This window comes from Mobula birostris, chromosome 2 (assembly GCF_030028105.1).
Source record: "Mobula birostris isolate sMobBir1 chromosome 2, sMobBir1.hap1, whole genome shotgun sequence".
Classification (NCBI taxonomy): domain Eukaryota; kingdom Metazoa; phylum Chordata; class Chondrichthyes; order Myliobatiformes; family Myliobatidae; genus Mobula; species Mobula birostris.
Genome location: NC_092371.1, coordinates 51141839 through 51160037, shown reverse-complemented (window position 1 = coordinate 51160037; position 18199 = coordinate 51141839). Strand labels below are relative to the sequence as shown.

The 18199-nt window shown below is 40.3% G+C and overlaps 1 protein-coding gene across 1 annotated transcript in view; it reads right to left on the bottom strand.

The window, feature by feature from the left end:
• The window catches only part of cse1l (CSE1 chromosome segregation 1-like (yeast)), a 49532-nt gene that overhangs the window by 15885 nt on the left and 15448 nt on the right, over positions 1 to 18199 (bottom strand). Inside the window, exons 6-15 of the mRNA XM_072240767.1 lie at positions 16678 to 16768; positions 16401 to 16508; positions 16229 to 16321; positions 12688 to 12855; positions 11341 to 11470; positions 10854 to 10919; positions 1974 to 2176; positions 1798 to 1882; positions 457 to 518; positions 79 to 215 (exon numbers count right to left, since the gene is read on the bottom strand). Of these exons, the coding sequence (XP_072096868.1) occupies positions 79 to 215; positions 457 to 518; positions 1798 to 1882; positions 1974 to 2176; positions 10854 to 10919; positions 11341 to 11470; positions 12688 to 12855; positions 16229 to 16321; positions 16401 to 16508; positions 16678 to 16768 (1143 nt within the window). The remainder of the gene's footprint in view (positions 1 to 78; positions 216 to 456; positions 519 to 1797; positions 1883 to 1973; positions 2177 to 10853; positions 10920 to 11340; positions 11471 to 12687; positions 12856 to 16228; positions 16322 to 16400; positions 16509 to 16677; positions 16769 to 18199) is intronic.

Here is an 18199-nt window from a genome sequence, read left to right as displayed (position 1 = left end):
AATACAAAACTCAGAAGCCAACACCTTAGCAAACTAGAAAAACAGACCTCAACTACTATAGCATGTTGAAATACTTACAAAGTGGCATTGTTAGGTCCTTTCATAGTGAATATCCTTTCAATAGCGTGAGCGGCATATGTATGAACAACAATGTTTTCTGCTTGTAAGTGGTTAATTAACAGTGGGAGGGACACCAAAAGTTGTTCCTTGGGAAGCTGTTAAATTAACATGTTACTTTTACAGTAGCAATACTCTAATAGACACTGAATATTAGCCAAAAATATCAGAACATTTAATTTAAACTTAAGTTATATATCCCTATTTACAAATTAAACTTGTCACTCAACATAAAATTGTGGCATAATGCATTGTTACAAGCACATTTATGGAATTAATATTTGCTAAAGTTAAGAGGAACCAAAACAACTTAATTATATATAGAATTGTAAAACTTGCCTGGCTCCGAAAAATCATAACATATTTTATGGCATCTGCTTTCAGAACAGGGAATTCATTCACTATAAAGGAAAAAAATAAAGCACTCAAGTCAGATACAATTTCACTGATGTTATGCCAAAGCAAGATTATAAATCTATATGCTAAAAATACAAAATTTACTATCTATCCATAATACACAATACATGCATGCTGGAATACATACTCACAAATAGTATCAGAACTGTTGGAGCAGATAATGCATACATTCAACAAGTTGCATTAAAATTGGTCATTTTCGCACAATAACTAAATGAGCAGACCACAGCATGTGGCTAGGCATAGCTCAAATACCATCTACAAATGTGCTGACAATACAACCATTGTTGGTAGAATCTCAGGTGGTGACAGGAGGGCGTACAGGAGTGAGATATGCCAACTACTAGAGTGGTGCCACAGCAACAACCTGGCACTCAACGTCAGTAAGGCAAAAGAGCTGATTGTGGACTTCACGAAGGGTAAGACGAAGGAACACATACCAATCCTCATAGAGGGATCAGAAGTAGAGAGAGTGAGCAGTTTCAAGTTCCTGGGTGTCAAGATCTCCAAGAATCTAATCTGGTCCCAACATATCCATGTAGTTATAAAGAAGGCAAGACAACGGCTATACTTTATTAGGAGTTTGAAGAGATTTGGCATGTCAACAAATACACTCAAAAACTTACCGTGGAGAGCATTCTGACAGGCTGCATCACTGTCTGGTATGGAGAGGCTACTGCACAGGACCGAAAGAAGCTGCAGAAGGCTGTAAATCTAGTCAGCTACATCTTGGGTACTAGCCAACAAAGTACTCAGGACACCTTTAGGGAGCGGTGTCTCAGAAAGGCAGTGTCCATTATTAAGGACCTCCAGCACCCAGGGCATGCCCTTTTCCCACCCACTCTTACCATCAGGAAGGAGGTACAGAAGCCTGAAGGCACACACTCAGCGATTCAGGAACAGCTTCTTCCCCTCTGCCATCTGATTCCTAAATGGACATTGAACCCTTGGACACTACCTCACTTTTTAAAATATACAGTATTTCTGTTTTTTGCACTTTTTAAAAATCTATTCAATATATGTACACCAATTTATTTACTTGTTTATTTATTGTTATTTTTATTTTATTTATTTTTTTCTCCCTGCTAGATTATGTATTGCATTGGACTGCTGCTGCTAAATTAACAGATTTCACAACACATGCCAGTGATAATAAACCTGATTCTGATTGACCTCTCTACATATCAAACTATATATGATATACAGTTTACAAAACTGCTATTTTTAACATACTTACATTACTGATGGAGCATTTCAACTTACCATTCGGTGACTTCAAATCAGATAGTATGTGATTAACAAAGAAATCGGTTAGATTTACAAGCTCATTTGCTTGAGTTATTCCATGCTGAAAATAATGGAGAGGGCGAGAAAAATACCAGTTAATATTCAAAGCAAGACAAGAAAATACAAATGCTCCACATAGTCAAAGACAGTACCTTTTGAGTTTGAGCTTTGGAGGCAAGTGACGTCACAAGATAAATCGCAGCATCTTTGTGCTTCCAATTAATAGAAGGATTTTTGGCATATTGTTGCAACATAGAATTGACATAGCCAGAGAATATTGCTGTTACAGGCCCTTCAAAGTACTTGCAAAGACCACGCACCAAATCACAAGCTGCTCTTCGTCTGGTATCAATGTCTGCAAAAATCGTAAATTAATAAACAGTTTTTTTTTGTGAGGTATCAAGTGAAAACAGGAACTTAATATAAAATTACAAATTTTCACAATGATAAATGCAATTATGCTAAAATGGTATTGATTCTTATCCAATAACCTATTTCAATTTTAGATTCAACTCAGTGGCACTTAAAATTGACAATTTAAACATTACTTCCCACACTCAATCCTATCTCCACTTTCCCTCAGTGACCATGAATTCTGTTCAAAGAACCTAGAAGCTCAACTTCCTTAGACATATCTGAAATGGATTAAATCTGAAATCTCAGGGGTACCCTCTAGATATGTTGCTTAAATCTTATCAGTGTCTCTGTCATGTTAGTCTATTTCCAGTTTGGTGTTTCTGGACCCCAATAAACTAACTCCACAAACACAAGGAAATCTGCAGATGCTTGAATTTCAAGCAACACACATAAAAGTTGCTGGTGAACTCAGCAGGCCAGGCAGCATCTATAGGAAGAGGTACAGTCGATGTTTTGGGCCAAGACCCTTTGTCAGGACTAACTGAAAGAGCTAGTAAGAGATTTGAAAGTGGGAGGGGGAGGGGGAGGGGGAGGGGGAGATCCAAACTGATAGGAGAAGACAGGAGGGGGAGGGATGGAGCCAAGAGCTGGACAGGTGATTGGCAAAAGGGATATGAGAGGATCATGGGACAGGAGGCCCAGGGAGAAAGAAAAGGGGGAGGGGGGAAAAAACCCAGAAGATGGGCAAGGGGCACACTGACAGGGACAGAGGGAGAAAAAGGAGAGAAAGAATGTGTGTATATAAATAACGGATGGGATAGGAGGGGGAGATGGGGCATTAGCGGAAGTTTGAGAAGTTAATGTTCATGCCATCAGGTTGGCAGCTACCCAGACGTACTATAAGGTGTTGTTCCTCCAACCTGAGTGTGGCTTCATCTTTACAGTAGAGGAGGCCATGGATAGACATATCAGAATGGGAATGGGACATGGAATTAAAATGTGTGGCCACTGGGAGATCCTGCTTTCTCTGGCGGACAGAGCATAGGTGTTCAGCGAAACAATCTCCCAGTCTGCGTCGGGTCTCGCCAATATACAGAAGGCCGCTTCTGGAGCACTGGACGCAGTATATCACCCCAGCGGACTCACAAGTGAAATGTCACCTCACCTGGAAGGACTGTCTGGGGCCCTGAATGGTGGTGAGGGAGGAAGTGTAAGGGCATGTGTAGCACTTGTTCCGCTTACAAGGAAAAGTGCCAGGAGGGAGATCAGTGGGGAGCGATGGCGGGGGGGGGAACGAATGGACAAGGGGGTCACGTATGGAGTGACCCTATGGAAAGTGGGGGGGGGGGGGGGGGGAGGTGTGCTTAGTGGTGAGATCCCACTGGAGGTGGCAGAAGTTATGGAGAATTATATGTTGGACCCGGAGCCTGGTGGGGTGGTAGGTGAGGACAAGGGGAACCCTATTCCTAGTGGGGTGGCGGGAGGATGGAGTGAGAGCAGATGTGTGTGAAATGGGGGAGATGCGTTTGAGAGCATAGTTGATGGTGGAGGAAGGGAAACCCCTTTCTTTAAAAAAAGGACATCTCCATCCTGGAATGAAAAGCCTCATCCTGAGAGCACATGCGGCAGAGATAGAGGAATTGTGAGAAGGGGATGGCATTTTTTGCAAGACACGGTGAGAGGAGGAATAAGACAAAGGAGCAGAAGTCGGCCATTCGGCCCATCGAGTCTGCTCAGCCATTTTATCATGAGCTGATACATTCTCCTATTTAGTCCCACTCCCCCGCCTTCTCACCATAACCTTTGATGCCCCGGCTACTCAGATACCCATCAATCTCTGCCTTAAATACACCCAATGACTTGGCCTCCATTACTGCCCGTGGCAACAAATTCCATAGATTCACCACCCTCTGGCAAAAAAAATTTATTTGCATCTCTGTTCTGAATGGGCGCCCTTCAATCCTTAAGTCATGCCCTCTCGTACTAGACTCCCCCAAGATGGGAAACAACTTTGCCACATCCACCCTGACCATGCCTTTCAACATTCGAAATGTTTCTGTGAGGTCTCCCCTCATTCTTCTAAACTCCAAGGAATACAGTCCAAGAGCGGACAAACATTCCTCATATGTTAACCCTCTCATTTCCGGAATCATTCTAGTGAATCTTCTCTGTACCCTCTCCAATGTCAACACATCCTTTCTTAAATAAGAAGACCAAAACTGCTCACAGTACTCCAAGTGAGGTCTCACCAGCACCTTATAGAGCCTCAACATCACATCCCTGCTCCTATACTCTATTCCTCTAGAAATGAATGCCAACATTGCATTCGCCTTCTTCACCACCGACTGAACCTGGAGGTTAACCTTAAGGGTATCCTGTACGAGGACTCCCAAGTCCCGTTGCATCTCAGAACTTTGAATTCTCTCCCCATTTAAATAATAGTCTGCCCGTTTATTTCTTCTGCCAAAGTGCAGAACCATACACTTTCCAACATTGTATTTCATTTGCCACTTCTTTGCCCATTCTTCCAATCTACCCAAGTCTCTCTGCAGACTCTGTTTCCTCAGCACTACTGGCCCCTGCACCTATCTTCGTATCATCAGCAAACTTAGCCACAAAGCTATCTATTCCATAATCCAAATCGTTGATGTACAATGTAAAAAGAAGCGGTCCCAACACAGATCCCTGTGGAACACCACTGGTAACCGGCAGCCAACCAGAATAGGATCCCTTTATTCCCACTCACTATTTCCTACCAATCAGCCAATGCTCTATCTACATATGTAACTTTCCCGTAATTCCATGGGCTCTTACCTTGTTAAGTAGCCTCATGCATGGCACATTGTCAAAGGCCTTCGGAAAATCCAAATATACAACATCCACTGCATCTCCCTTGTCTAGCCTACTTGCAATTTCCTCAAAAAATTGTAATAGGTTTGTCAGGCAGGATTTTCCTTTAAGGAATCCATGCTGAGTTCTGCCGATCTTGTCATATCCCTCTAGGTACTCTGTAATCTCATCCTTGACAAATCAACTCCAACAACTTCCCAACCACCGATGTCACGCTAACAGGTCTATAATTTCCTTTTTGCTTCCTTGCCCCCTTCTTAATAGTCTGAATAGTCCAGATAGCCGTGAGAGTCCGTAGGCTTATAGTAGACATCAGTAAATAAGCTGTCTCCAGAGATAGAGACAGAAAGATCTAGAAAGGGGAGGGAGGTGTCGAAAATGGAGCAGGTAAACTTGAGGGCAGTGGAAGCTGAAGGCAAAGTTAATGAAGTCAACAAGCTCAGCATGTGTGCAGGAAGCAGCACCAATGCAGTCGTCGATGTAGCGAAGGAAAAGTGGGGGACAGATACCAGAATAGGTTTGGAACATAGATTGTTCCACAAAGCCAACAAAAAGGCAGGCATAGCTGGGACCCATACGGGTGCCCATGGCTACACCTTTAGTTTGGAGGAAGTGGGAGGAGCCAACTTCCATTAGCTACCACAACTAGCTCCATTGTGTTATGGCCACCTTTAACTTTTATGCTATTTTATCCATCTTCCCCCAATGCTAGCAAATCTTCTACTGGAAGTTGAGCAGGTGGAGGAACTCAGCAGGCCAAGCAATATGTGTGTGGGAAGGGAAGAACTATTGAACTCTATTGATAATTCTTAACACAAACGTCTCTAGATTGCAGCATTTTAATTCTCAATGCTGATGTCACAAAATATAAATCCACTAACCCCACTTTGGAATTCTTGTTTAACTTTGCACTTCCACCTAGTCTGCTCTCAAGTAACTACTAGGTTACATATCTGGGATACACTGAACATCACATATTGGTGCTATAATCTGGAGCGTAAAAAAACAAACCACTGGAGCAACTCAACATCTATGGAACAAAGACTGTCAACATTTCAGGTTGATACCAGCATCAGGACTGAGTACGGAGGGGAGAGAGCCAGTATAGAGATGAGAATGGGATGAGATGGCGGGGGAGGGGGGGGGGTGGAAGAAACTGGCGGGTGGAAGTCGGCAAGGAGGGAGGTGACAAGCAGAAGGAGCCACGTGGGGTAGGTATGGAACTTGGAGACGGCTGCTGGCGGACAAGGAGAGACAAAAAAAAAGTGGGGGGGGAGATGGAGGAAAGTTGGGATAGATAAAGAAACTGTGGACAGAGAAGAGGGTACAGATGCTGAAATCTAATAAGGACAAATGGAACCAGTTAATGGAAGGAAGGATGATTGACACTGCTCTCCTTCATTCTGAAGGCAGCAAAATCTCAAAGACAAATAAATGAAAAAGAGGGGGAAAAAAATCACTTTCAACACACTACTCAAATACTATCCCCAGTCAACCAATATATCATCACACAACACGACAAATCTAAACAGGATTATAACCTCTTACAATGAATTGAGTTTTTAAAAAATGCATCACATCTCTTAACTGTGAAAGCACCTGACAGAATGGAGTCACAGAATGAAACAGTGTAGCAGGGTCAAAGAACTATCAAAGTATTTTCATCAGCATCTAAATGGAAGAAGCCATTATATACCAGAGTTCTTAACAACTGGGAGAAGCCAATGGGAAAGCACAGAAACATATTCCTTTGTTCAGCAGGAAAAAAGTTATCTTGAATCCCACTGAACCAATTACAAGTGTCCCCTGCTTTCTGAATGTTCTCTTTACGACATTTCGCTTTTACGAAAGACCTACATTAGTACCTGTTTTCGTTAGCCGAAAGAGGATTTTCGCTTTTACGAAAAAAGACACTCGCTTTAAACTTGTTTACCCCGAGAAAGACAACCATGAAGCCTTGCACGGGCAAGTGTGTGCACATGTGTTACGTGCGTGTACATGCAAATACGTGACGTGCACATGTGTGTACATGCCGATTTTTTTCGACAAATTGATTTTGGCTCAAACTCCCGGATTCTGTTAAGTGAAACTACACTGTACATACATTATTTCTACTTTATATAGGCTGTGTATTTATCATATCATTCCTCCTTTTACTATATGTTAGTGTTATTTCAGGTTTTATGTGCTATTTGGTATGATTTCGTAGGTTCGTTTTTGGGTCTGTGAAAACTCAAAAAACTTTCCCATATAAATTAACGGTAATTGCTTCTTCACTTTACGCTATTTCAGCTTACGAGTGGTTTCACAGGAACACTCTACCTTCGAAGCGGGGAAACCTGTATTGGAAACATTCAAGAATGCTCCAGAAGTATATTTTAACTCAAGCAATTTTTCTAACAAAGTTGGTCCAAAAAAAGTTCAGAGCAGAACAGAATTCTAGGCAATTTCATTAAAATAACCGAAGCTTTCAATGTGATCAGAGAGTATGATAGCAACTAAACTTGACTGCCCAAGATTTATACAGATGTTGCAATGGTTATCTGCAATTGCATCAGTGGGTAAAGATACTCCAATGATAAATCTTGATGTGCATTATGGCTGCATACTTGCTAGCGTTGACCAACCTCTTGCCTTCTTAGATATATCACAAAAAATTGGTTCAAAGGATAATGCTTCCATTCTTGATTCAATTTGAAACATTAAAACCTGAGACCAAAACTTAGAAAAAATTGGCACCTGATGGTTGGCAAACTTTCTGGAGCATCAAAGCTCTATCGACCTGCCATAAATATCAATATCATCAATATGGTCATGCACCAATCCGCACCTCACTCTCTCCCATTTCAGCCAATTTCTGCCATTGCACATTTGAAAAACGTGAGCAACAGAGATTTAAATTTGTTCAGAACATTATCTCCAACAACTCCCCCCAAACAAGAAATGTGCATCAAGAATCAATAAACCAGCTGTCTTTGACTCCAAAAGATTCATCCATCAACACAAAATCATTCTTGTATTCAAATTGAAGATTATATTGCAGTGATGCTATTAATAATCCATTACAATTTAGGAATGTGAACTCTCTACTGACAACACGTTAAACATTGAGCAGTCTCATATGAATTCCCTCTGTTGAATAACAGCAAAGAATAGCCAAAATTAGCAATATGTGGATCTGAGGTAGGACAGAATAAGGGATATCCATATAAATGCTCAAAGACAATCTCAAAACCAACTTCCAGAGGGCTGCACCAATCCCTAGGGTGTAACTGTACACTGCATGATTCATGAGCAGTTCTCAAGAACAGAATGCAACACTTCCTGCAAAATCATCTTTCAGGGTGTAGATGAACAATGTTAACACGGTTATTAAGTTTTTTGCACATCAGAATTCATATAGCTAGCCACCTGTGACAATGGGGAGAGCAAAGGACAACTAATAACAACTCAAGAGGGCATTTTTGGCTACTACATCTTATTATAATATTCCTATACTCACTTAGGAGGATAAGAGTCTTTCATGCTTACATCTCCCTTTTGTTTCTCTCCTCTCAGTTACATGGTCCTCCTTCCTTTTCCCAAATACCCTGCATTTGATTACTCAATCTTCTGATGTCATCCCAACCTCAATTCAAAGGGCTGCTGCTGATAAATTTGTTCAAATGCCTCCAGCAAATAATAATTTATGCATCATGTGAATTGCAGGAAACAATTTAGTAATTGGATGGTGGTCTGTTGTCTGCAAACACCTATACAAGTGTAAAATTAGTATTTTATTATAATTGAGCCCAACCAATGTACTGACTTTTTAAGGAGTAGAAAGTTAATCAATTATCACAGGCTATTTGGTTGAAACACTCAGTACTTTGATGCTCACCCTGTTCAGTGAAAAACATAAGATGTTATAGGGGAAAGAAATAATGATTAGATTATGAGGACATTCAGTCCTCATTTATTGTCATTTAGAAATGCATGCATTAAAAAATGATACAATGTTCCTCCAGAAAGATTTATCACAGAAACACAGAACAAATCAAGACTAAAACTGACAAAAACACATAATTATAACATATAGTTACAACAGTGCAAAGCAATACCGTAATTTGATAAAGAGCAGACCTTGGGCATGATAAAAAAAAAAGTCTCAAGTCCCGATAGCCCCATCATCTCACGCAGATAATGTATCATGTATATTTGTATAATATACCATGTATAATTGAAAGCATTGCATTAACACGGGTCTTAGCACTAGGTAACTTCAAAACTGAAGGGCACAGTACTAAAATCATATGTAAATATATACAATCTTAATCTTTTTACTGTTAGTCATTAAGGAAGCACCTAAAATGACTAGGCCAATGAAAATACCTTACAACTCTTCTGTAGCAATGACCATGAATACAATGACTTATACCCAACTCCTAGATACAAAGTAAGATTAGAATCAGTGGAGACCACTCAAGATCAAGTTTAATTGTCATTCATCCATATACACGAATACAGCCAAACAAAACACTGTTCCTCCGGGGCAAAGGTGCAAGTCACGGTACCAACAGTCACACAGCCCAGAGCACATATCATTACGATAAAAAAAAAACACACAATCACAAAAAGAAAACATAGTCCAAGTCCCTGAGTGTCATGGCCTGTAGATTGATGGTGCATAGAATGTTGTCCTGGAATCACACTTCTGCAAAGACATGCACACAATGTTCCTCATCTGCAACATTCTGGTGCAACTGCAGATGAACGCAATCCAGCTTATTCATTTTTCCCCCTCCTCAGCCCCATTCCCTAGCCTTCTCCCCTTAATCTTTGATGGCATGGCCAAACAATAACCTATCAATCTCCTCCTTAAATATGTCCCACCAAGCAAACACTGGAGGACAGCACCAATGGAAAGAGCCAGCCCCCAAACCAGCATGGACTCCAACTCTCTTCTACATCACCTCTGGCATCTCCTCTCTTTAGTGGCTGCAACATTCAACCCCATAGCATGAAGGCCTGATTCACACAACAGCCGAGGCCATGTAGCTTTCTTGCCATCGGCCTCATCAATGAACCAATGAAACACACTTGTAATATTCTACATTACCAATGTCCAACAGGGTCTTGCAATCAAAAGAAAAATGTACAAGACAATCATTTGCACTGTTTGTTGCACCCTCGCGCTGCCTCGGACACCTCTTCCTTGGGTGGCTGTAGCAGGCAGCAAATCATGCTCCAGAGCCATTGAGCAACTCGCCAGTGGGATAGACTAGCAGCACTTAATGTTCTTGATAGCCAGCAACGGCAAAAAAAGATGCAAAGAATGAACAATCATCGCATTTGTTCGGACCTGAAGAGGCCACTGTGACCAAGCCTGCCACCATCTTTCCAGGGGTCTCCCTGAAGTCCAAGGTTTCATTCTCTTTAATAGTTTCCTTGACGCCACAATTTTTTTTTCTTTGGCATTTAATTTTAGTTCATGCCTGGGTGAACGTTACAAGACCTGATGCAGAAAGTTACGACGTAAACACTGACAGTAACTATTTCTTGACATCTCTGCCAATCAGTCATTCAATTTACAGATGATAACTAGGGGATTGAGAGTGCCAATGAAATTAATCTGGTTCTTTATTTTGTGACTGGAATTGATAAAGAATGAAAGTGCATAAAAATGTTAAAAATCAACATCAAGTTTCTGGGAAGAAAGTTGTTGCTCGAGTACAGCAATCTTCAACCCAAAGCACTTCTAACTGCTCTTCAGCAACTGATTAATACTTATGACATTGACATATCAAATGTATGTCCATTATTGCCAAGGACAACAAAAAGATTACCTGATCCCTCCAAATCCCTTCTTATGTACTCTTCAGAATTATCCTCAAAAGTTTCTTCATCAGCAGCTACAAAAAAAATTACTGCAGTTAAGTTTGTAAAGTACATTTTAGCCACTCCAATTGATTTTGGTAAACTGCTCACTCAAACTTTAGTCATACAAATCTACAAAGACTTGTTTTAAATTATTAGCTCATATACAAGATCTTAAATTGTGCTACATATATTGTCAGTTACCAAATTCATGTACAATATTGTCACACAGCTTCTCAGTCAGATCTACCCATCAACCTACCACATCAGTCCTTTGGCATTTTCATTCAAAAGTTTCATACAAATCTGGATGGCATGCTTTTTCTACCCACGCCCCCCCACCCAACCCAACCCTTCCACAGAATTTAATCTTACCCTAATTGGCACTTTCTGCCATGCAATATCATAGATATTTAACATTCTATATTCAACAATACAATTTTTTGAGTCATTTACCTCGGAATTCCATGTTAGGAACAATTACTTTTTCACAGATACTGGTTAACGTATTCTGATCCTCGAAAAGATGTTTGTAGTGAGGTCTTTCACAAACCGATGCCAGGAACTGAATAGCGTTGCTTACCAACTAAAAAAAAGATAAATAATGATTAGCCTTATACTTGGTAACACTTAAAATAGCACAGCATGGGTTAAATCTGGAAATACTCTATGGCAAGTCCTAGCTGGGAAAGGAAAAGTTGAATGCATTCAATTCATGCAGATGTTACGGATTTGCACTTAAAGCCTGTGCTATTGCAGCAAGGTTTATCAGGCCAGTTTTAATGCATCCTGAAGCACTCCTGTACTGTAGATTAGTGGACAGAATGACAAACTGGCATTATTAAAAAGCTTCATAAAATAAAATTATACAAAGAGAATTTAGTGCTCCATTTTATATCTTACAATTTTAAAGACATTATTTGGACAGAACTGATTTACATTTGGAGCTGCTGACACCTTCAAGGCTCAAAATTAGGTAAACCCAAGAGATGCTGCAGATGCTAGAAATCTCAAGCAACACAGACAAAATGTTTGAGGAACTGAGCAAGACAGGCAGCATCTATGGAAGGGAATACTGTGATTTTTGTTTGTTACTACTAAACTTTTAGATGTATTGATCTTGACCAAGTTACAAACCCAAATGCAACACGGAGGATGAAATGTAGGTGAAAGAAAAAATCTACAAATGGTATCTAAAACACGTAATTACAATCCAGCACTGCTTATATTCACCAATCAGCTTGGCTTTAACAACAGACTCCATGTTAGTGTACCTAATTATATATGTTATAGTAGTTAATACTGATAGGAGCTGTTTAACTAAGTTTCAAAATACTGGAAGATAACCGTTATCTACCACATGATCTTCATTCAAATCTGGTAAGGCTTTTACCTACGAGGATCCTGATTCTGAGACACAACCTGCATTGAATCAGAACGTTACTTTCCTGCTACAAGTCAACACATTTCAAGTATCAACTGAAGATGTTCAGGGAACCTTCTCCGAAACCCGAATCAGAATTGCTTTACATAAAGCCACAGCTGACAGAACAGTCCAAGTTCATTGATAATCCTTTCAGCCCCCTAATTCCCATTGCTATCAATTCACAAAGTGGACCCAAGACAAAAAATAAGCACATCTTTAGCTGATAACCAAATATTAATTAAGGAGAATGGCACAAGCAAAATGAGTAAGCAGAAAGAATGCAAAGTATTCACCCTCTCAAAAGCAATAAAAATATCTAAAATTTCCGATGTTCTCTTTTTTTTAATGTATTGCACCTATTTTTAAAAAAAACTTACCAAGTCATATTTAACCTCCTGCTTGGTTGTAACCAGTAAATTCCAAATAGCAGTGACAAACTGTGGTAGGTAGGGCTGGAATTCCTCATCATACTTCTGAGCGTAGAGAGCAGCATTGTCACAGATTTGAGACTTAAGCAACTCCAGTAAACCAGCTTCCTCTTCATCCTGCAAAAACAAAGGGCCATTAAATGTATAAGACAAATCCAATGGAAAGTCAACATTCCTGACTTTGCTTAAACCACTCACATAGTGGTCTACAAATAGATCATCAGTAACTTAAAAAAATCAATTCTGTTCTAAACCACAAAAAAAAACTACTGTTATTAGCGGAATAAAACTAATTAACTCTTCAAAGCTAGTTTTAAACATTATTGATCCATATTATCAATTACTGATGTATAAATAAGATATTTACCTGACATTATCAGGTCTTGCTCAGTAATATGAGGCAAAAGGAGAACAGACACATCATGTAGTGATCATAAACAACAGAAAATCTGCAGAGGCTGGAAATCCAAGAAGCACACACAAAATGCTGGAGGAACTCAGTAGGCCAGGCAGCATCTATAGAAAAGAGTACAGTCGACGTTTCCATAAGATCATAAGACATAAGAGCAGAATTAGGCCGTTTGGCCCATCGAGTCTGCTCCGCAATTCAACGATGGCTGATCCTTTTCCCCCTTCTCAGCCCCACTACCCGGCCTTCTCCCCGTAACCCTTGATGCCGTATTCAATGAAAAACCTATCAAGCTCTGCCTTAAATACATCCAACAAGCTGGCCTCCACAGCTGCCTGTGGTTAACAAATTCACCACCCTCTGACGAAAGAAATTTCTCTGCATCTCTGTTTTAAATGGATGCCTGTCAATCATCAGTCTGTGCCCTTTTGTCCTAGACTCCCCACCATGGGAAATATCCTTTCCACATCTACTCTGTCTAGGCCTTTCAACATTTGAAAGGTTTCGATGAGATGTCGCCTCATCCTTCTAAATTCCGGTGAGAACAGATCTAAAGCTATCAAATGTTGCTCGCACGATAACACTTTCATTCCCGGAATCAACCCTGTGAACCTCCTCTGAACCCTCTCCAATGCCAGCATATCTTTTCTTAGATAAGGAGCACAAAACTGTTCACAATACTCAAGGTGAGGTCTCAGCAGTACCTTATAAAGCCATGGCATCACATCCCTGCTCTTGTATTCTAGACCTCTTGAAATGAATGCTAACATTGCATTTGCCGTCCTAACCACTGACTCACCTGCAAGTTAACCTTTAGTGTGTTCTGTACAAGGACTCCCAAGTACCTTTGCATCTCAGATTTTTGGATTTTCTCCCCGTTTAAAAACAGTCTGCACATTTATTTCTTCTACCAAAGTGCATGACCATGCATCTTCTAACACTATTTCATTTGCCACTTTCTTGCCCATTCTCCTAATCTAAGTCCTTCTGCACCCTACCTGTTTCCTCAACACTACCTACCCCTCCAATCACCTGCAAACTTGGCAACAAAACCATCTATTCCATCATCTAAATCATTGATATACAGCATAAAAGCAGCAGTCCCAACACCAACCCAACCTGCGGAACACTGGCAACCAAGCAGAAAAGGATGCTTTTATTCCCACTCGCTGCCTCCTACCAAGCAGCCAATGCTCTAACCATGCCAGTAACTTTCCTGTTATACCATGGACTCTTAACTGGGTAAGCGGCCTTGTGTGGCACCTTGTCGAAGGCCTTCTGAAAGTCCAAATATACAACATCCACTACACCTCCTTTACCCATCCTACTTATAATCTCTTCAAAGAATTCCAACAGGATCGTCAGGCAAGATTTTCCATTAAGGAAACCACACTGACCATGTTCTATCTTGTTCTGTGCCACCACATACCCCATAACCTCATCCTTAACAATTGGCTCCAACATCTTCCCAACCACTGTGGTCAGGCTAACTGGTCTATAATTTCCTTTCTGCCACCTTCCTCCTTTCGTAAACAATGGAGTACCATTTGCAATTTTCCAGTCCTCTGGCACCACGCCAGTGCCCAATGACTTTTTTGAAAGATCGTTACTAATGCCTCCACAATCTTTACTGCGACCCCTTTCAGAACCCTAGGGTACAGTTCATCTGATCTGGGTGATTTATGTACCCTTAGGTCTTTCAGCTTTTTGAGCACCTTCTCCCTTGCAATAGTAACTGCACTCACTTCTCTTCCCTCACACCCTTCAACATGTGAGACACTGCTAATGTCTCCCACAGTGAAGACCGATGCAAAATACTCATTTAGTTCATCTGCCATCTCCTTGTCCCCCCCTTATTATTTTACAGCCTCATTTTCTAGCAGTCCTATATCCACTCTCATCTCTTATTTATATATATTTTTTTAAATATTTGAAAAAGCTTTTACTATCCACTTTGATATTGTTTGCTAGCTTGCTTTCATATTTCCTCCCGATGATTCTTTTAGTTGCCCTCAACATGTGAAGAGTCTCGGCCCAAAACGTCGACTGTACTCTTTTCCATAGATGCTGCCTGACCTGCTGAGTTCCTCCAGCATTTTGTGTGCTTTGCATGTAGTGATCTCTTCAGGCAAATGCTGTTACTATGGAAAAATAGCGGCAAACACCACATGGCTAAGTTTTTCAATATCCAAACCCCTATTACACCCAGAAAAGAAAATTGAATCAAGGACTAATTTATTTGAAATAGAAATCAATTTAAAAGAATATTTATGTTGTTAATGAAACCTACCTAAGGTTTAAGCAGACACAGTACTACAGTATTCATTCTTTTGAAAAGCACAACAAAATTGTGAAGGTCCTTTGCTGCAATGTAATTTTATTTTCACTGAAGACCAATTCTGAAGACTCATAAGCAAAGCTATGGTGGACTCGAGGATCTTTTAACTGACTTTAGAAAACACACTAGGACAGTGACTATGCCAGTGTAACCATAAAGTGGGAGCAAGTGGGGTGGTGATAAGTGCTGAGGGGTTGTGGAGAGGAGTGACTGATGTGGATGTAGTGAGGATGTGGGTTAATAGGTAGAGATGTTGATCAGGCTTGGGGAATGTAACTGCTTTTGATTCTAGTGGTCCCGACATGGATGCTGTGCAGTCTCTTCACTGATAGCAGTGGGACAAACAGTACATAAACAGGGTGGGTGGGATCCTTCACGATACTGCTTCCGTAAATATGTCCTTGATGGCGGGTAGGCTGGTGCTGGTGGATGCAATGGGCAGTTTCAACTACCCATTATAGAGCCTTCCTGTCCACTGTAGTGCAGTTTCCGTACCACGCAATGATGCAGCGTGCTGGGATATTCTCAAATGTGCATGTGGTACATAGCAAAGACAACAGAAAAATCACTTCTGGGACATAAAAAAAATTTATCTCAGTGCCCTATTAACCTGGAAGTAAAGTGGTGAGGAGTGCATGCTATCAGTTTTAAAACTCTTTAACAAAGAACTTTTTAAAAACACCAGTACAACTTCTGCTTAAACATTTGTAGCAGTATGAAAGTGTTTTACCGACTGCACTTACATTAGTCTGTAATAACTTATTATCCAAAGTGAGCAAACTATGGAAGTTTGTCATCCATGTTTCCATGTTATCTTCAAAGAATTCTGGCAAATCCTGAAGAAAATCAAAATATTAATCGTATATCAACTTAAAGGCAAATTGGAAGTGGCAACTCAAAGCTTTAGAGACTTACTTGAAAATTTAAACTGTAGAATAACTTGGCAATCAAAACAAGTGATGAGAAGAGGACCTTCAACACATTTACATCATTGGCATGTGTATGGCACAGCTCAATAGTGGTCTGCAAAAATTGTTATAGGTTAAGTCATTATATTTGACACTAAGTATGACAGCACAGTGATCAATCCTTAATTCAAAGACTCAACTTTGAAATCAAAAGCAGACATTAATACATTTCAGAAAATTAAAATCTTATCCATTATTATGCTACTAAAAGTGGAAAGAGTCACCTTAAAGAGTGACGTCAAGGGCTCTGCAAAAATGTCCAATACCAGTTTAATCTCAGTCCACAGTTCATTTGATTTGAATTCATGTCGATACCTAATAGAATGATAAATCAAGAAATAAACTCATGCTTCCATAGAAAGGAAGAATAAATGACTAAACGACTAAATATACACGACTGAGGAATTGAGCAAGTCCAACAGCATCAATGGAGGGGAATAAACAGTTAACGTTTCAGGCTGAGACTCTTCATCGGGAAGAAAGGGGCAGATGCCAGAATAAGGAGTAGGGGAAAGGTAGGTAGGGGAGGGGAGCTGAAGTAAGAAGCTGGTAGGTGATAGATGGATGAAATCCTATAGAAGAGGACAGTGCACCTTTAAAAAAAATGGAGGGGGTAGGGGAAACCAAAGAGAGGTGATGGGCATGTGAGAAAAAATAAGAGGATAACCAGAATAGAGAATGGAAAAGGGGGTGTAATACCAGAAGTTGGAAAAAATGTTTATGCCATCAGGCTGGAGGCATATTCCATCTTCTTACTTCATCCCCCCTCCCCCATCCAATTCCCCTCACCTGGTCTCCCTATCAACAGCCAGTTTGTACTCCTATCCCCACCTTCTTATTCTGACTTCTGCCCCCGTACTTCCCAGTACTGATGAAGGGTCTCAACCCAAAACATTGACAATTTTCCCTCTCCATGAATATTGTCTGATTTGCTGAGTTCCTCCAGCATTGTGTGTGCTGCTCAAGATTTCCAACATCTGCAGAATCTCGTGTTCATAAATGAACAAAATTTCATTCGCTCAGTATCTTTCCGGCTCAATCAACAACTTGAGTGTAGCTTCAGGAAACTGAGTGTGAAGATGGGCGACCAAGACATCAGTTCCAACATCAAGTTGCAATCATGCACCTTTTCTTTAATGCATTGCAGTTCAAAGACCAATGAATACTCCTGAATGAGCCACATAATTATATATGAACCATTCCAATATAGTTACAACATTAGCAGGTCAGAAATGTGGAAATTTATCCAAGCATATCCTCCCCCACCAAATAAAAAAGGCATTACAAATTGTAACCCAATCAGTTAAGTGATAGAAGGTGTCACTTAACACCATCCTGTTTCACTTACTAATAAACCTGATCACCAGCCTTATGTTAAGCTTCGTTTTCACCAAAATCAATTAGCTCCCAACATCACTGCAGTCTTAATCAAACAGACAAAATACCTGAGTCCAAAAACAAACCAAGAGTGACTACCTTTGAAATCAAGGTTGAATGTTGTATTAAAGGACCTGGTAAAACACATCCACTAAAACGCAACATTTCACAGGCTACACTGAAGACATTGCTGGAAATCAATCACCTGGATATTGTTGCATAACTGCAGCTACAACAACTCAAGACAGACAAAGCAATCATTCAATTTCAAATTGCACTGGACTTGCACATCAAGATTACTCAAGTGTCAACCAAATCTCTTTAGCAAGACAGGCAAAAATATCAAAAAATGCATCAGGATGTTAATGC